General features: G+C 35.7%; 1 protein-coding gene across 9 annotated transcripts in view; it reads right to left on the reverse strand.

Annotated features, from left to right (window-relative positions):
- MLLT10 (MLLT10 histone lysine methyltransferase DOT1L cofactor) overlaps positions 1–18,219 on the reverse strand; it is a 332,811-nt gene that overhangs the window by 75,331 nt on the left and 239,261 nt on the right. For all 9 annotated transcript variants that reach the window (XM_023735053.1, XM_023735051.1, XM_023735052.1 and 6 more), the window contains 2 exons: positions 17,137–17,232; positions 473–728 (listed from right to left, as the gene is read on the reverse strand). In XM_023735053.1, coding sequence (XP_023590821.1) covers positions 473–728; positions 17,137–17,232 — 352 coding nt within the window. The remainder of the gene's footprint in view (positions 1–472; positions 729–17,136; positions 17,233–18,219) is intronic.

Below are 18,219 nucleotides of genomic sequence, written 5' to 3' on the forward strand. Positions count from 1 at the left end.
AATAAATGCATTATTAAATCAACAACTATTTACTGAAACCTACGTAGATCCCTTCAGTACTATGCAGATTACTTTGTACTCTTCACCTACTAAAAATGTAAACCTTAACTTTTAATCAATTTTTAATTGGAAAGGTAAATAAAAATAACTCATAGAAAAGAATGACTGTTCTATGTAGCAGAAAGGAAAACTCCAGCTTTATTGTTTTTCTCCTCAATCTTAAACTTTATTCATATCTATTTAAACATTAAAAGTACAGTTCAACTTTGGATGCATATAGCACAACATAAAAAGAAAACAAAGGTCCCAGAAACATTTTAACAAAACATACTAGTCTTTGAAGTAATCTTACTCATCACTCAATAATCACAAATGATCCATTTGTTATAAATAAAAGATAAATTCTTCTATAAAACGTAACTATCACTGAACATCACAAGAACAAGTATTTTAGCTATAATTTAATTAATACCTTGCTGAAAAGGACTAGCTGCTGACACAGTCGTTCCTGGATTTCTTCCACCACCAGGCTTTCTTCCCCTCTGACCTGAGCTGTGAGCTGAAGATTTCTTTCCTTTGCCCTCTGACCCTCTAGCCTCTGAAACATCTTTTCCACTAGAGGTATGGGCAGAGACTTCCTGGAAATTTGCATTTGTAAATCGTGCTGCAGTATCTTCCAAACGCTTCAAGGATCCTGACATAGAGTTGCTGCTAGTGCTTGTATAAGTCTAACATTTTGATTGAGAAAAGGAAGTAAAAGGAAAAAGAACTAATTACATTTTGGTGACCAAAAAAAAGATGGCAAATTAATAATTATTGGACATTGTAAGATACTTGTATGAAAGGTACAGTTCTAAAAATAAACAAGCCTACTTAAGAAAATCATATAATCATTTTAAACTCTTAGTGTAACTACTTCTAGAAAAATGTAGATAACAGTTTATAGCATGGCTATTTGAGTAACAATTGCAGCAACAAGTAAAAGTTTATATTAGTCATATTTATTAGGTGACCAACAGTAATACTGGAAGCACTAATTTCTCAAACAACATCATTTTCAGTAAGAACATACTAATTCCTAGACATGAAATTAAACTTAGCTTTAGTGTTCAACACAGGAAGGTGACAATTTAAGAGAATTATAAATCCATACATAAGAGTTATAAGAGTAAGAATCTATTCAATGGCAACTGGTTAGCTTAGGACAGGTCAAGAATTTTTAAAGAATTCAGATGAGGGTTGCTTTTTAAAACCAGACAGATTAAACCCTTTAAAACAGAAACCCTATCTTCCAAGTATTAAGCTGAGAAAAAAGTATTATTCTATAGGGTTAAGACTTATAAAAATTAAACATTATGCCCCAAAACAGATTCAATCACCCCCTTGATTTAGATATAAAAAAGCAATATAAAATTTTTAAAAAATAATTAGCTTCTAGTGTTTAATAATCATTTTTAATACAATGTATGTCCAAAGAATGGCAAATTAAATGATTATGAAAATGTGTTATATACCAGGTATACATTAATCAACATGCTTCAAAATGCGATGTTTGTAAAGTTCACAGGTCAAGGATTTTTCTTGTTAAATTCTCTAAAGTATCCGAAGCACCTATGACACTGCCCGAACATCAAGCACTAAATTTATGTTCAAAAATAAATGGATGTTTTCTTAAAACATCTATCTAAAATCTCTGGTGTGATACAAATGAAAAATCTGAAAATATCAAAACTGAAAATTCCCACACATATCCATTACTCAATACAAACTATCAAATAAATTTAAAAATTGAGAAAGTGACACAATAAAATCAGGTTTCAAAATGGTTGAAGTTTTTAGCAAAATTAATGTTCATAAAGGAGGAATAAGACGCCAAATGTTTTGAAGACTAACTTTTTACAAGAAATACTTGCTCCCCAGTATACTCCCCCATCGTATCACTACCAATACCAGATTTTCATCATCAAATATAAGAAATACTATCTCAAAAACAAACTAATCACTATTCTGCTAAATTATAATTTACAAACAAGCACAAAAGGTTTCAAAGTGAGTTTAGGAAAAAAAACAAAATCTTAAATAACAAACCAATCAGATTTAAGTTAAGATTCAAGGCATACTTTAGAAACATGAACTTTTTCCATGCTAGGCAGATCAATTTGGAAACAACACCACCAGAGTTTTCAAATATATTTTTCCACAGCTTGATCTGACCCTGAGATTCTCCATCCCACTTATACCTGACGGTACACAGGGTCGCTATGAGTGTGAATCTACGTGACGGCAGTGGGTTTGGTTTTTTATATGACCTAGTGAAGGTTAAAAGTTACCTGAAGAAAACACAGTGATATTCTTCTCATGTACACTGTTCATGTATCAAAATGAGAAAAGGAGAGAAAACTAAATGGAGTACTACAAGTGGAAATATACTACTCACTTCCACATGCCAATCTAAATTAGGACTAGTCAATTTTCCCATTCATTTAACGGAATGTCCTTGCTTATCCTGACATATAAATGTGTACATAAATTCAATAAAAATGTTACATTTGCAAAAAATATTACAAAAAGCTATGAATGAAAAGTTACAAATTTCCGTGGCAAAATCACATTAAATAAAACCATAAATAAACATATTATTTAAAAAAAATTTTCCCCACCATCTAAGCTTCAAAGGAGCCCTACTGGTGCAGTGGTTAAAGTGCTCAGCTGCTAACCAAAAGGTAGGCAGCTTGAACCCATCCGACACTCTGCAGGAGAAAGATGTGGCAGTCTGCTTCCAGAAAGATTTAGTCTCAGAAACCCTATGGGGCAGTTCTACTCTGGCCTATGGGGCAGCTATGAGTCAGAACTGAGTCGACAGCAACGGGTTTTGGCTGGTTTTGAAGGATATCAGAGGCTTGTTAATAAGGAAAAAACGAATTTCAGCTTAAGATCCTAACAGTTAAAAAAATTTATATATAATGCCAAAAAAAAGAGCTACGTAGGTTTCACTAAAAAAGAGAACTCTACATTAATTCTACGTTTGAAAGTTAATTTAAGAGTATTTGTTCCATAATATGCTGTTGAAGCAATATGTACCCAATGCTACTGTGGAATACCATTAAATAAGCATAAAACTTAAAAGCAAGGAAAAGAGAAGTGAGAGGAGAAGAAGGTAGGAGATGGCTGAAAGAGGCAAAACAAGCAAGCTTAAGACTGAAGTCACAAAATCTGTTGTTTGCTCAGTCCACTTCACATCCTAAACTCCTCTCATAGTATAAGCATCTCACTGCTGAGTATGATTCTAGTGCTTAAAGTTACTTATTTTTCATGTAACTTAGGCTTCAAACGCAAACCAAGTACTTTATTTGTACTCAGTTGAAGAAAATGTGGTCTTTTTTTCTTTTCCACAGAAGGTAAAACTGGGTATCTGGACATACTTAGAGTCTCTATAGTGGTGCACAAGACCAGGCAGTGTTTCGTTCTGTCATACACAGGGTCTCTGTGAGTCAGAACCTACTCAATGGCACCTAACAACAATAACGAAGTGGTGCATAAGCACTTTGGTTTATACTGAGATTTACAGGCAACTTAAGGAATTTTTCAAAATAGTAATTTTGAATATGTGTTAATTTTTTTTTTTACTGGCTAACCACAATTATTAATCCTCAGATAAGATGTAAGTCTGATACATCAACTAAATAGCATTAACTGAGAACAAAAAATATTTCCTACTTCAAACAAAAATTTTAAATTAGATTCAGAATTACATAATGGCTGTATAATAGATAACCAAAGAAACAGCAGTTATGATATATATTTTTTAAGGTCTGATTGCCTTACATTATTCTATAAGGCTTAGTCATCCACACTGGGAAACAAGCAAAGGGAGGAGGAATAGTCAATCACTGTGCTTTCAACGACCATGATGAAACGTAATATGATGGTTATTATTTTAAAAATAAAATTATGTACTATTCAAGTGTCTCAAAAAAGCCACAGATTTGTTCACTCACCTTAACTCTGAGAACACAGTACAGAAACTATCCAACATGAAGCACAGAGAAAATAAAGACATACTTAAAAAAAAAAAAAAAAACCTGAAGAAATAATAGCAGGAAAAATTATATATTTGATGAAAACTATGAACTCACAGATCTAAGAAGCTCAATTAACCCCAAGCAAGAAAACATGAAGAAAAAAATATATGAATGCATATCATAATCAAACTGCTTATTAATAAAAACCAGTGAAAAGAGAAATGATAAAAGTAGCCAGAAGAAAAAAAGATGCCTTACATGCAAAGACACAAAATAAAGATGACAGCAGATTTCTCCCAGGAAACAATGCCAGCTAGAAAATAGAAGAGCAAAATCTTTAAAGTACTAAAAGAAATAAACTGTCAACCTAAAATTCTATAGCTAGCTAAAATATTTTTCATAAACCAAGACAAAATTTATTTTTTCAGATATAAAAGCTGAAGGAACTAATCGTCACAAGACCAGCACTTTAATAAATGTGAAATGATGTCCTTACACAGAATAAAAATAAATGAAATGTGGATCTACATAAAGAAAGGAAAAGCACTAGTAATGGTAACTTCATAGGTAAATGTTAAAGACTTTTTTATTATTTAAATCTCTTTAAAATACAGTTGTGATTTAGAGCAAAAGTAAAAAGACTGAATCGTGGGGTTTGTAACATACGTAAAAACAAAAAAAAATGATAAAAATAGCACAAAAAGCTAAAAAGGGAAAAATGGAAGTATACTGCTGTAAAGTTCTTATACTATACATGAAGTGGTATAACATCACTTGAAGTCAGACTCTGATAAATTAAAGATGTATACTATAAACCCAAAAGCAACCATTAAAATAACATAACAAACAGTTACTGTTACCAGACAAAACTGAATCATAAAAAACACTCAATCTACTCATCCCTTCCGGAGCAAGGGAGAATGAAGAAAACTAAAGATGCAAGAGAAAGATTAGTCCAAAGGACTAATGGACCACAGCCTCCACCAGACTGAGTCCAGTACAACTAGATGGTGCCCGGCTACCACCACTGACTGCTCTGACAAGGAACAAAATAGAAGGTCCCGGACAGAGCTGGAGAAAACTGTAGAACAAAATCCTAACTCACAAAAAAAGACCAGACGTACTGTACTGGCCTGACAGAGACCGGTGAAACCCTGAGAGTATGGCCCCCAGACACCCTTTAAGCTCAGTAATGAATTCACTCCTGACATTCACCCTTCAGTCAAAAAGCAGACAGGCCCATAAAACAAAATGAGACTAAAGCAGCACACCAGCCCAGGAGCGAGGACAAGAAGGCAGGAGGGGACAGGATAGCTGGTAACAGGGAACCCAAAGTCAGAATGGGTGAGTGTTGACATGTTGTGGAGTTGTTAACCAACATCATAAAACAACATGTGTACTAACTCTTTAATGAGAAGTTAGTTTGTTCTGTAAACCTTCATCTAAAGTACAATTACTAAAAACAACCCAATCCAAAATGTATCAAAAACAGAGAGAGAAATGATGGGCATACAGAAATGGATTGGTAAATGTTAAACATAAACAGACCTCTTTCAATAATGACATTAAATGTTGATTACCTAAATGCCTCAATAAAAAGGCACATTGTCAGATTGAGGACGTATAGGGGTGTGTAGCAAAGCAAGATCTAAATATAAACTGTCTATAAGAAACTCACTTTAAATATAAAAAAGACACAAAGAGAAAGTATGTGAAAAATAAATGAAAGTATGAAAAAAGAAATTTACTAATACTAATGAAAAGAAAGCTGAATTGGCTATATTAATATCAAACAAAGTCAGTTTCAAAACAAAAAATATTTCCAAGGATAAAGAGGTCTATTCATCAGGAAGATCTAAAAAACTTAAATGTTTCTATACCTAATAAGGGATCTCAAAATAAATGAAGTAAAAACAGAAAAGTGGAAAAAAGGAGATCCAGCAAATTTCACAATTACATTAGGAGATGCCTGTATCCTGTCTCAATAAATGACAGAACAAGTATAAATCAACCTGATGTAAACGACATTTATAGAAAAAAATCCACACAACAGCGGAATGAATACATTCTTTCAAACAGCACACAGAACATTTAACAAATCTATATCTTGTGCCATAAAAACAAAAGTCTCAATAAATTTAAAAGGATTTATATAAAACGAAGATACTAAATTAGAAACCAGTAACAAAAAGATATGTGGAAAATCCCTAAATATTTGAAAATTAAATAATATACTAAGTAATCCATGAGTCAAAGAAGAAATCAAAAGGGAAACCAGGACGTAGCTTTTGAACCAAATAAATATAAAAACACAACATACCAAAAAATTTACAGCAGTATATAAAAGAAAATTTACAGCATTAAAGTGCCTATACTAGAAAAAGAAAGCTCACAAATAAATTTCACCATTCTACCTTAAGAAACTAGAAAAAGAAAAATAAACAGAAGAAAAACACAAAGATCATAAAAGAAATCGATAAAGCTGATTATTTAAGATAAAAAATTCAAAATCCTCTAGCCAGACTGTTACAGATTGATTTGTGTCCCCCCAAAATATGTATTGGAATCCTGACCTCTACACATGTGGATGAAATCACATTTGGGAACAGGGCTTTCTTTGTTAGGTTAATGAAGCCGTATCAGTGTTGCATGTGTTCTAAGCCAATCATTTTTGAGATATAAAAGGAGCAGATTAGGCACAGAAGTAAGCAAGGACAAATGGCAGTGGGGAGGGGAGATTGATGCCACATGTAGATCACCAAGGAACCAAGGAACAGAAGCTGAAAAGAGACAAGGATCTTCGCCCAGAGCCAACACAGAGAGAAAGCCTTTCCCCTAGAGCTGGCACTCTAACTTCAACTTCTAGCCACCTCTCCGTGGAAAAATAAATTTCTGTTAAAGCCACCCACTTCAGTCCTGATGTTGCAACGGTTAACAACAGCTCAGCTGCTAACCAAAAGATTGGTGGTTAGAGCCCATCCACTGGCTCCATGGGAGAAAAAACCTGGTGATCTGCTCTAGTAAAGATTATAGCCTAGAAAATCTTATGGGGCAGCTATACTGAAACACAGGGATCCCTATGAGTTGAAAATCACCTCAAGGGCACCTAACAACAATAACAAGCTAAGACACAGACTGATAAGAAAAAAAAAAAAGACATAAATTGTCATTATGAGAAATGAAAGAGGGGGTTATCACTATAGGTTCTATAGATACTAAACAGAAAAGTGAATATACGAACAACTTTATACCAATACATTCATGAACATAAATAAAACAGAAAAATTTCTTACAAGACAAACTACCAAAGTTCATGCAAGAAGAAACAGATAACCTGAATAGCCATGTATCTATTGAAGAAATTAAACTGTACTTTAAAACTTTCCCACAAAGAAAACTCCAGGCCCAGATGGCTTTAGAGGTAAATTTTACTGAATATTAAGATATAATACCAAATCTACACAAATTTTTTCAGAGAACTGAAACAAGAGTAATACCTCCAATTCATCCTATGAGGCACAACATTACTTTGACACCAAAACCAACAAAGATATTATAAGAAAAGAAAGCTACAGTACAATATCCCACATGCACACAGATGTAAAATTCCTTTAATTTTAATTAAACAGCGTATTTTTAATTTAACAATATATAAAAATAATAATACATCAAGACAAAGTGGAATTTATTCCCAAAAAATGCAAGGGTGGTTTAACACTAGAAAATCAACCAGTAATCCATCATATCAACAGACTAAAAAAGAAAAAAACACACAAACATGTAATCACATCAAAACATCTATTAAAAATACACAGAAAGAAGATTTGACAAAATCCAACACTCATGGCTGATAAAACTCTCAACAAACTAGAAATAGAAAGAAACTTCCTCAACATCATAATACTAAAAGTCTGAAAACTTATCTCCATAAGATCAAAAACAAAGTTCCTTTTCAACACTTCTACTGAACATTGCACTTGGGGTTCTTAAAAAAACCAAACCCACTGCTGTCAAGTCGATTCCAACTCATCACAACCCTGCAGGACAGAGCAGAACTGCCCCAAAGGGTTTCCAAGGAATACCTGGTGGATTTGAAGTGCCAACCTTTTGGTTAGCAGCCAGTAGCTCTTAATCACTATGCCACCAGTATAATCAGGCAAGAAAAGAAAAGTGTCCAGGTTGGATAGAAAAGCAAAATTGTCTTATTCACAGATGACATGATCATTTATAAAGAAAATTCAACATGATCAATAAGCTATTAGAACAAGAGATTTTTACCAAGGTTGCAGGATACAAGGTGAACATACAGAAATCAACTGTATTTCTACATGTTAGCAAGGAAAATCAGAAACTGAAATTTCACAAAACTACTACTCAAAACAGCATCAAAAAAACATCAAACATTTAGACATAAAAGTTGAAAAAAGATGAACAAGACATGTACACTCACTGCTGCGATAAATTGAAGACCTAAATAAAACCACAAAAAGCAAACCCGTTGCCACTGAGTTGATTCCAACTCATAGCAACCCTATAGGACAGAGGAGAACTGCCCCATAGGATTTCTAAGGAGCGGCTGCTGGATTAGAATTGTCAACTTTTTGGATAGCAGCCAAGCTCTTAAACACTGTGCCACTAGGGCTCCAAACACCTAAATAAATGAGGAGATAGAATATACTGTGTTCATGGATCAGGAAGACCTAATATGGTTAAGCCCTTAATTCTTCCCCCAAATGATCTACAAAATCACTGCAATTCCAATCAAAATACTATCAGGCTTATTTCTACAAACTGACAATCTGATTCTAAAATTCATATAAAAAATGCAAAGGATCTAGAATAGCTCAAGCAATTTTGAAAAATAAGAACTAAGTTGGGAGAATTGATCCTCCCTGACTTTAAGTTTTATTATAAAGCTATAGTAATCAATACAGTGTGGTACTAATGTAAAGATAGGCAAATAGATAAAAGGAACAGACTAGAGTCTAGAAATTATATATATATGTGTGTGTGTATATATATGTGTGTGTATATATATAGTTAATTGACTTTCAACAAAGGGTCAAAGGCAGTTAGGTGGAGAAAGAAAAGTCTGTTCCACAAATGGCTCTGAAAAAATTGAGTATCTATATTCAAGTAAGTGGAATTTGACCTATAACTCACAACAGTTGTAAAATTAATTCAAAATGGATCACAGACATAAATGTAAAACCTAAAAATATAAAACTTCTAGAAGAAAACAGGAAAAAACGGATAAGCAAAACCATCAAAATTAAGAACTTCTGTTCTTTGAAAGATTAACAGAGTGAAAAGACAAGCTACATAGTGAGAGAAAATATCTGCAAATAATGTATCTGATAAAGGTTTGTATCCAAAATATACAGTCTGGAAAACTTCAGTAATAAAAAACCAATATAAAAAGGACCGGTGGGGGGGGGGGAGCGGGGAGCAAAAGGTGTAACCATACAGTTCACCAAAGAAATATACAAATAACAAATAAGCACATGGAAAGACATTCAACATAATTAGTCACTGTTTTGTTAGGTCCCATCAAGTTCATTTTCGACTCATAGTGACTACACATGACAGAGTACGACTGCTCCATACGGTTTTCTAGGTTGCAATTTACTGGAGCAGATCACCAGGTCTTTCTCCCAAGGAGCCAGTGGGTGAATTTAAATCACCAACTTTTCAGTTAGCAGCCAAGGGCTTAACTGTTGTGACACCAACCTGTTACTGTTGGGTTGATTCTGACTCCCGGGCTCCTAATTAGTCATTAGGGAAATACAAATAAAAACCACAACGTGAAATGGACAGAGTAGCTTAATATGTAATAACAAAAAACTGAAAACAATCCAAATGTCCATCAATTGTTGAACAGATGAATTATGGTATAGCCATATAACAGAATACTAGTCAGCAATAAAAAGGAATGAATTATTGATACACACACACACAAGATGGAAAAATCTTAACTATGCTGAGTGAAAAAAGTCAGGAAGCGTGTATGTTATGTTTCCACTCTTAACATTATTAGAAAATTTAAACTAATTTAGAGTGATAGAAAGCAAATGAGTAGCTGCCTGAGTAGGGGTGAGGTGGGACAGGGAACGGAGAATTACAATACGTCATGTCATGGTTTGAATTATGTCCCCCAAAAAACATGTATATCAGTTTGGCTGAGCCATGATTCCTGGTACTGTGTGATTTTCCTATATGTTGTAAATCCTGCCTCTATGATGTTAATGAGGGAGGATGGGTGGCAGTTGTGTTACTAAGGCAGGACTGGATCTACAAGACTGGATTGAGTCCTGAGGCAATTTCTTGAGATATAAAAGACAGAAGTGAGCAGAGAGTTGGGGGACCTCATACCATCAAGAAAGCAGTGCCAGGAGCAGAGCGCGTCCTTTGGACTGGGGTCCCTGCACAGAGAAGCTCCTAGTCCGGGGGAACACTGAAGAGAAGAAGGCCGAGAGAGAAAGCCTTCCCCTGGTGCTGACACCCTGAAATTGGACTTTTGGCCTACTTTACTGTGAAGAAATAAATTTCTCTTTGTTAAAACCATCCACTTGTGGTATTTATGTTAGAGTAGCACTAGATAACTAAGACAGGTCACAAGGAAACTTCTGCCAGTGACTGTGGTGATGGTTTCACCCGTGTGTCCATACTGCAAAACTTGTCAAATGGTCCACTTTAAGTATGTGCAATTTATCGTATGTTAGTTATATCTCCAAAAAATCTGAAAAAAGGTCCCATGTATTTATAACACAATAAACTTGAGTACCCTTACTTTCATAAGATGATTTAACTGTGCGTGAGAGAGAGAGAGAGAGAGAATGAGTTTCCTTCAAACTGAAGTTACTCGGAGTAAGACAAGATTCGCATTCAAAGGTGACTGTTGCTGAATAATACAGGGAAGTAACAACGAGAGAGACTGATTTCTAGTAAAAACAGAGTGAATATATACCTGGATTTCATTACAACTAAAACATGTCAATATTTTAAAAAAACTAATCTTTACAGAAATATATTTTTAAACTAAACATTAAAAGAAACATCACAATTTATTTTAAAGGAAAAAAATGTTTTACATTCAAAAAGTATTAGAAAATCAGTTTAAAATTTAACAGTTAATTCAAAAGATATATGAATTTTAGGTCCTCTCCTTTACCTCCTTCTATAAATACAGGAAGAACAAAAGACAGAAGAAAATGTGATCAAATATGGTTGGAACACTGAAAAACTTCTGAAAAATAAATACTTACAGTTTAGGTTAAACTAACCCAATATTAAAAAGACTAAAAATTGTTATTTACAATGATAGTCTGAAACAACTATTAAATCTTCTAATAATGATAAATAGCAATGCTTTAAATAAAATGTGGCTTCTAATAAGGTATCAGGTTCAATTTATTTCTCCCTTTATCCTTCTCTGAGTACTATGGAAAGAGGGAAACAGATGAAAAGTGCTCAGAAAAAATGTAAACTGAGAAAACCACGGAAACAACCACACAGTCCTAAAAAGACAAAATGAGAAAGAGCAGCTTGAAGGTGAGAAACAGCATGGTGAAGCAACAGTAAAATAACACCCTCCTTCCAAAAGGAATAAAAAACAAGCTGTTCTGCTGTTTCAATGACTCAAATCTTCTGCCCTCCACAGACAGGACTGAGAAGAAGCCTGTAATACCATCCCATCTCTTCAAACACACATCACCACTATTTCCCTTAAATCTACCAGGGTTAATCTGATTATGTTTATGTTAGCCACCAAAAGCAAACCTAGACTACCAGGTCAATCTCAACCTCACTCAGCTATGAACATTTCCTACTATGTCCATACTCCCTCCTCTCTCCAATAGCTGAAACCCTTCCATTGCTTCCTTTGGAACTCAGGATTATCAGGATAAGCTGCAATACGTACAACCTTTTGTCTGAACATCCCCTTCAAATTCTTGCTGTAACCAAAACCTAGATCACCCTGAAGATCTCACTTGCCCTGTAGCTGTCTCAAGTAAATGATGGCTACTTTACTCCCACGAGGAGCCTTGATGGCGCAGTGGTTAATCGCTTGGTTGCTAACTAAAGGTCGGAAGTTTGAACTCACCAGCCGCTCCATTGGAGAAAAATGTGGCAGTCTGCTTTAATAAAGATTTACAGCAACGAGTTTACTCCCATAGGTCTTGTACCACTGGGTATGGAGGTGGGATAGGGTTCCTTGCTTTTTAATTCTGATTTCAAACCACTCTCTCTCTAAAAGCCTCCAGGTATGAATATTATGTCTCCAGACCTTATCACCTACTAAGTTTCATTGTTGTTGTTTTACCATACTTATTCAATTAGTATAAAACCCACTGTCATAGAGTTGATTCCGACTCACAGTAACCTTATAGGACAGAGTAGAACTGCCCCATAGGGTTTCCAAGGTGCGGCTGGTGGATTCAAACTGCCGACCTTCTGGTTAGCAGCTGAATGCTTAACCACTGCACCACCAGGGCTCCTACTGAATCTGTATGCTAAGCAAATAATCCAAGAAGCTGGACTATAAGAAAAAGAACGCGGCATCAGGATTGGAAGAAGCCTCATTAACAACTTGCGTTATGTAGATGACACAATCCTGCTTGCTAAGTGAAGATGACTTGAAGCACTTACTGATGAAGATCAAAGACTACAGCCTTCAGTATGGATTATATCTCAACATAAAGAAAACAAAAACACTCACAACTAAAGCAATAGCAACATCATCATAAACAAAGAAAATCCTGAAGTTGTCAAGAATTTCATTTTACTTAGATCCACAATCAACGCCCATGGAAGCAGTAGTCAAGAAACCAAACGACATACTGCACTGAGCAAATCTGCTGCAAAAGTCCTCTCAAAGTCTTAAGAAGCAAAGCTGTTACTTTGAGGACTAAGGTGCACCTGATCCTATTTTCCATCGTTTGATATGCATATGAAAGCTAGACAATGAATACAGAAGATCAAAGAAGAAATGATGCATTTGAATTATAGTGTTGGTGAAGAATACTGAATATACCACAGACTGCCAGAATGAACAAACTTCTCTTGAAAGAAGTACAGCCAGAATGTTCCTTAGAAACAAGGATGGCAAGACTTCATCTCACGTACTTTGGACATGTTATCGGGGGAACCAGTCCCTGGAGAAGTACGTCATGCTTCGTAAAGTAGAGGGTCAGGGAAAAAGGGGAAGACCCTCAACAAGATGGATTGACACAGTGGCTCCAACAATGGGCTCAAACATAGCAACGATTGTGAGGATGACACAGGACCAGGCAGTGTTAAGTTCTGTTGTACACAGGGTTCATACTTGGTTGGAACTGATCCGAGGGCACTTAACAACACGACAACAATTTTCATTGTTACTGTAATTACCATTCTTTCTGGCAGTATCTGCCTATTTTTGTACAGACCTAGAACTAAGAATAATTTCTATATTTTTAAATGGATGAAAAAAATCAAAAGAATATTTCATGACACACAAAAATTATATGAAATTCAAGTTTCTGTGTTCATAAATAGTTTTATGGAAACACAGCCACACCCATTTGTTTATGTATTGTCTAAGGCTATTTCTGTGCTACAACCAAAAAAAAAAAAAAAAAAAAGACCTGTCGCCATCGAATAGAATCTGTGCTACAACAGCAGAGTTGAATACTAGAAGTCAGTATAGCCCACAAAGCCTAAAATATTTACTGTCTGACCCCTGAGGGAAAAAGTTTGTGCTGACTTTTGCCTTAGGGCTTTAGGTTACTAAGGTTACTGTCCCTCTCCAACATTACTCCCATCTTACTTTTTAGAGATTTTTTTCTTTTGATGGTAAAATACATATACCAAAAAATTTGCCATTCTAACCATTTTTAAGTGTACAATTCAGGAGCATTAACTATATTCACAATGTTGTGCAACCATCACCACCATTTCCAAAAATTTTCATCACTCCAAACAGAAACTCTATCCCCAATGAAGAGTAACTCCTCACTACTTTTTAAAGATTTCATCTATAGACCTAGAAAATTTTTGTTAATGACCTTGAAAGACCTGCAGCACAGGAACCAGCTGAGCTCACCCAGAGTTCAGGCCTACAGAATGATGAGATAATAAATGTGTGTTGTTTTAAACTACCAAATTTCTGGTAATTTGTTCTGGCAGCAATAGAAAACTGATAGAATATCCAAAACTAAATTCCTGATCTTCCCCTTCAAACTATATACCCATAGTCTTTCCCATCTTCGTAACAGCAACTCCATTCCTTCCAGTTATCTAGACCAAAAACCTTGGAATCATTTTTGGATCCTCTCTTTCCATTACACCTCTCATTTTATCTATAAGAACATCATGTGGACTCAAAAATCTGATCACCTCTCACCACCTCCACTATTGCCATAACCTCTCTCTGGATTATTGCAGTAACTTCCTAATGACCTCCCCGCTTCTACCCTTGATTCTTTACAATCTATTCACAACAAAGTAGCCAGGGGTCCTTTCAAACTCCAAGTTAGACTGAGTTACATCTCAGTTCAGAACCCCCTAATAGCTCACATTTCACACAAACGAAAAAATAAAGTTTTTACACTGGCTTATACATTGGCACCTCACCTTAACCACATCTCCTATTACACTCCCCATTGCTAACTCTGTCCCAGTGACTCTGGCCTCCCTGCTGTTATAAGAACACACTAGGCATTCTTCCAACCTTAGGACCACTGCACAAGCTATTGCTTATGTTCGAAAAGCTGTTTAACTACATAATCTTGTAAGTAACACAACCCCAGAATGAAGAACACCAAAGACACAAGAAAAGTATTAGCCCAAGAGACAGAAGGGGCCACATAAACCAGAGACTTCATCAGCCCGAGATGAGAAGAACTAGATGGTGCCCAGCTACCACCAATGAGGGCCCTGACAGGGAACACAACAGAGCGTCCCTGATGGAATAGGAGAAAGGTGGAGTGTAGAACTCAAATTCTAGTAAGACCAGACTTAATGGTCTGGCTGCGACTGCAGGAACCCTGGAAAGCATGGCCCCGGTATTCTCTATCAGCCCAGGACTAAAACAATTTCCGAGGCCAACCCTTCAGACAGGGATTAGACTGGACTGTGGGGCATAAAGTGATACTTATGAGGAGTGTGCCTCTTAGCTCAAGTAGATACGAGAGACCAAAGGGGCAGCTTCTGTCCGGAGGTGAGATGGGAAGGCAGAGAGGGTTAGGAGCTGGCTGAATGGACATGGGGAATCAGTTGGAAAGGAGGAGTGTGCTGTCACAGCATGGGGAGAGCAACTAGGGTCACATAACAATGTATGTATAAATTTTTGTATGGGAGACTAACTTGAAATGTAAACTTCATTTAAACTATAACAATTAAAAAATGAAATAATAAAGTGATCCAACCCCCCCCACCCCCGACTTGGGTCCCTTCCTAAGAATCACCTTTTTGGTCAGGCTAATACTGATCACCCTACTGAAAATTACAAACCACTTCTCACTCCCGCTCTGGCACCTTGGATCCTTCTTACTCTGTTCTACTTATTTTTTCCATAGCACTTTCTACCATCTGATATATTACATAATTTACTTACTGTGTTTTTTTGTATGACACTCCCAAGTAGAAGTGGCTCTCCACAAGGGCATAAATTACTGTTTTGTCCCCTAATATATCATTACTAGAGCAGTGACTAGCACGTAACAGCCACTTAAAAATACATTTGCTAAATAAATGCAAGAATGAAGATGATTTTAATGTGATTTTCCAAACACAATACCTCTATAATAATGTTGTTGATAGTTGCCATCAAGTCTGCTCCGACTCATGGTAACCCCATGTACAACAGAACAAAAATATTGCCTGGTCCTGCACCATCTTCATAATTGTTGGCATGCTTGAGTCCATTGTTGAGGCCACTGTGTATTTTGAGTGTCTTCCAACCTAGGTGGCTCATCTTCCAGCATTATGTCGGTCAATATTCTATTGTGATCCATGGGGTTTTCACTGGCAAATTTTCAGAAGTACATCACCAGGCCTTTCTTCCTTGTTTGTCTCAGCCTGGAAGCCCTGCTGAAAACTGTCCACCATGGGTGACCCTGCTGGTATTTAAAATACTAGTGGCATAGCTTCCAGTATAAAACAACTGGAAGTACATAAGCCACCACAGCATGACATACTGACAGACGGGTAATATTAAACTTGTCTAAATTTCTATAGCATTACTCTTAACTAGAGTTTTCTTTTAAGTCCATCTGGGTATGTGATAAGAAGCCCTGGCTGTGCAGTGGTTAAGCACTGTGCTGGTAACTGAAAGGTCAGTAGTTGGAACCCACCAGCCACGCCACAGGAGAAACATATAGCAGTCTGCTTCTGTAAACATTACAGACTTGGAAATCCTATGAGACAGTTCTACCCTGTCCTATGATCACTAAAAGTCAGAATCGACTTGACAGCAACGGGTTTTGTTTTAATGGGTTGGGTGCTGACCCGTGTTGTCAAAGTATATCTGCACAGAAAAGTCTGTTTTTCCATGTAATTTGGCTGTAGAGACCAAGTAATTTACTGTTTTCAAAATAAAATTTTATTACTGCTACCTGAGACTATCATTTCTAAACTAGCCCTGTACCCGCTATTCATTTTCAATTTACTGCATAATGATCCTACTAGGATTCAAGTAATACTATGAACCAGATACTGCTCTAATTGCTTTACACATATTATCTCACTCAATTCCAATAATTTTCCTCACTTTACATTTAATTACATTTAGTTACAGGGAGGTTAATTAACCTAAGAACTCAGAAAGTAGTGAAGCCAAAATTCAAAATCACGATGGACAAAGCCCATTCCATAGCTCAAGTTCTTAATCTCAATGATATCTCCCCACTCTTATCCTCACATAAGATTCTTTAAAGATGAGCGCAGAATAAACAGAAGGTAGGATAAATGACTAACAAGTGAGAATTCTAAGTGCTTGATGTAGAGTTGGAGAAGTGAGAAAAGTTAGATGGAATCAGGACACCAGGAATGAAAATACTTCTTTGAGGTAAAGTATAGCAATCACCAAATAACTAGTTGTTACATACAACACAATATGACACTTCAAACTTACTTTTTCTGTAGTAACAGTCAAGGATGGAACTAATGCAGGTGATGGCTCAGGTTGCTTCTTGTGTTTTTGTTTATGTTTGTCCTTTTCTTTGTATTTCTAAAAATGAATAGAAGCAAAATCCAATTTCAATTTAAATCATACTATATATGCAATAAAGATGAGATTCTGTAATAACTATGTTCAGTAATTTAAAATGTTAAGGAATACTTCTGTAAAAACTTAAGTATAAAATAACTGCCTCTGATCATTAAGTTATTTTACATACAGACAATACTAGTGTAAAACCCAAAAACAAACGTGTTTTCCATCGAGTCGATTCCAACTCATAGCAACCATATAGGACAGAGCAGAACTGGCTCATCGGGTTTCCAAGGAGCGGCTGGGGGATTCAAACTGCCAACCTTTTGGTTAGCAGCCTGAGTTCTTAACCACTGTGCCACCAGGGCTACAAATAGTTACTTTTAAAATAATTTCAGCTCCTTTATCCCTCATCAATCCAGAAAGATACCAATAAACATCTGAAGCCTGTGGAATATTTACTATGTTTATATTTAATAAAATACACACATTTTCATGTTGAAAATACCAAATAATTTTGTGTAAATTTTTAAAACAGCACTTTAAAGTTTTCATGGCACATTTCAGCATTATCACATTTGAAGAGTGGCATATCCTGCACCATCATGCACTGAATTCTCCAGTCCAGAAACTACAGACCAGTGAACAGAAACTTAGGCGAGAAATCCTAGATTTACTCAGAAAATGGATGAACTGGTTATCTCTAAAAAAAAATGCAGCCAAAGTCAAAGTGTGCTGCTGTGCTATGAAGTGCTAAAATTGATTAGCTGAATATAAAAAGGAATTTTCATTTAAATAAGAAATCATATTAAATAGGAGCCCAACTTTATTTAACCTCAAAGAATTTTAACCAAAATGTTCTCAATTGTTTGGATCAATAGCTTAAGAATCAGTGTTGGGTGGGAAGTTTAGTAATATTTAAAGAGTTAGCCCAACTTACTTATTTCTCATGGTACTTAACTATTCAGAGCACTTATCTGTTGAAGGCATGCGAGAAGGGATTAG

The sequence above is a fragment of the Trichechus manatus genome, unplaced genomic scaffold (genome assembly GCF_000243295.1).
Source record: "Trichechus manatus latirostris isolate Lorelei unplaced genomic scaffold, TriManLat1.0 scaffold00075, whole genome shotgun sequence".
In the NCBI taxonomy this organism is placed as follows: Eukaryota; Metazoa; Chordata; class Mammalia; order Sirenia; family Trichechidae; genus Trichechus; species Trichechus manatus.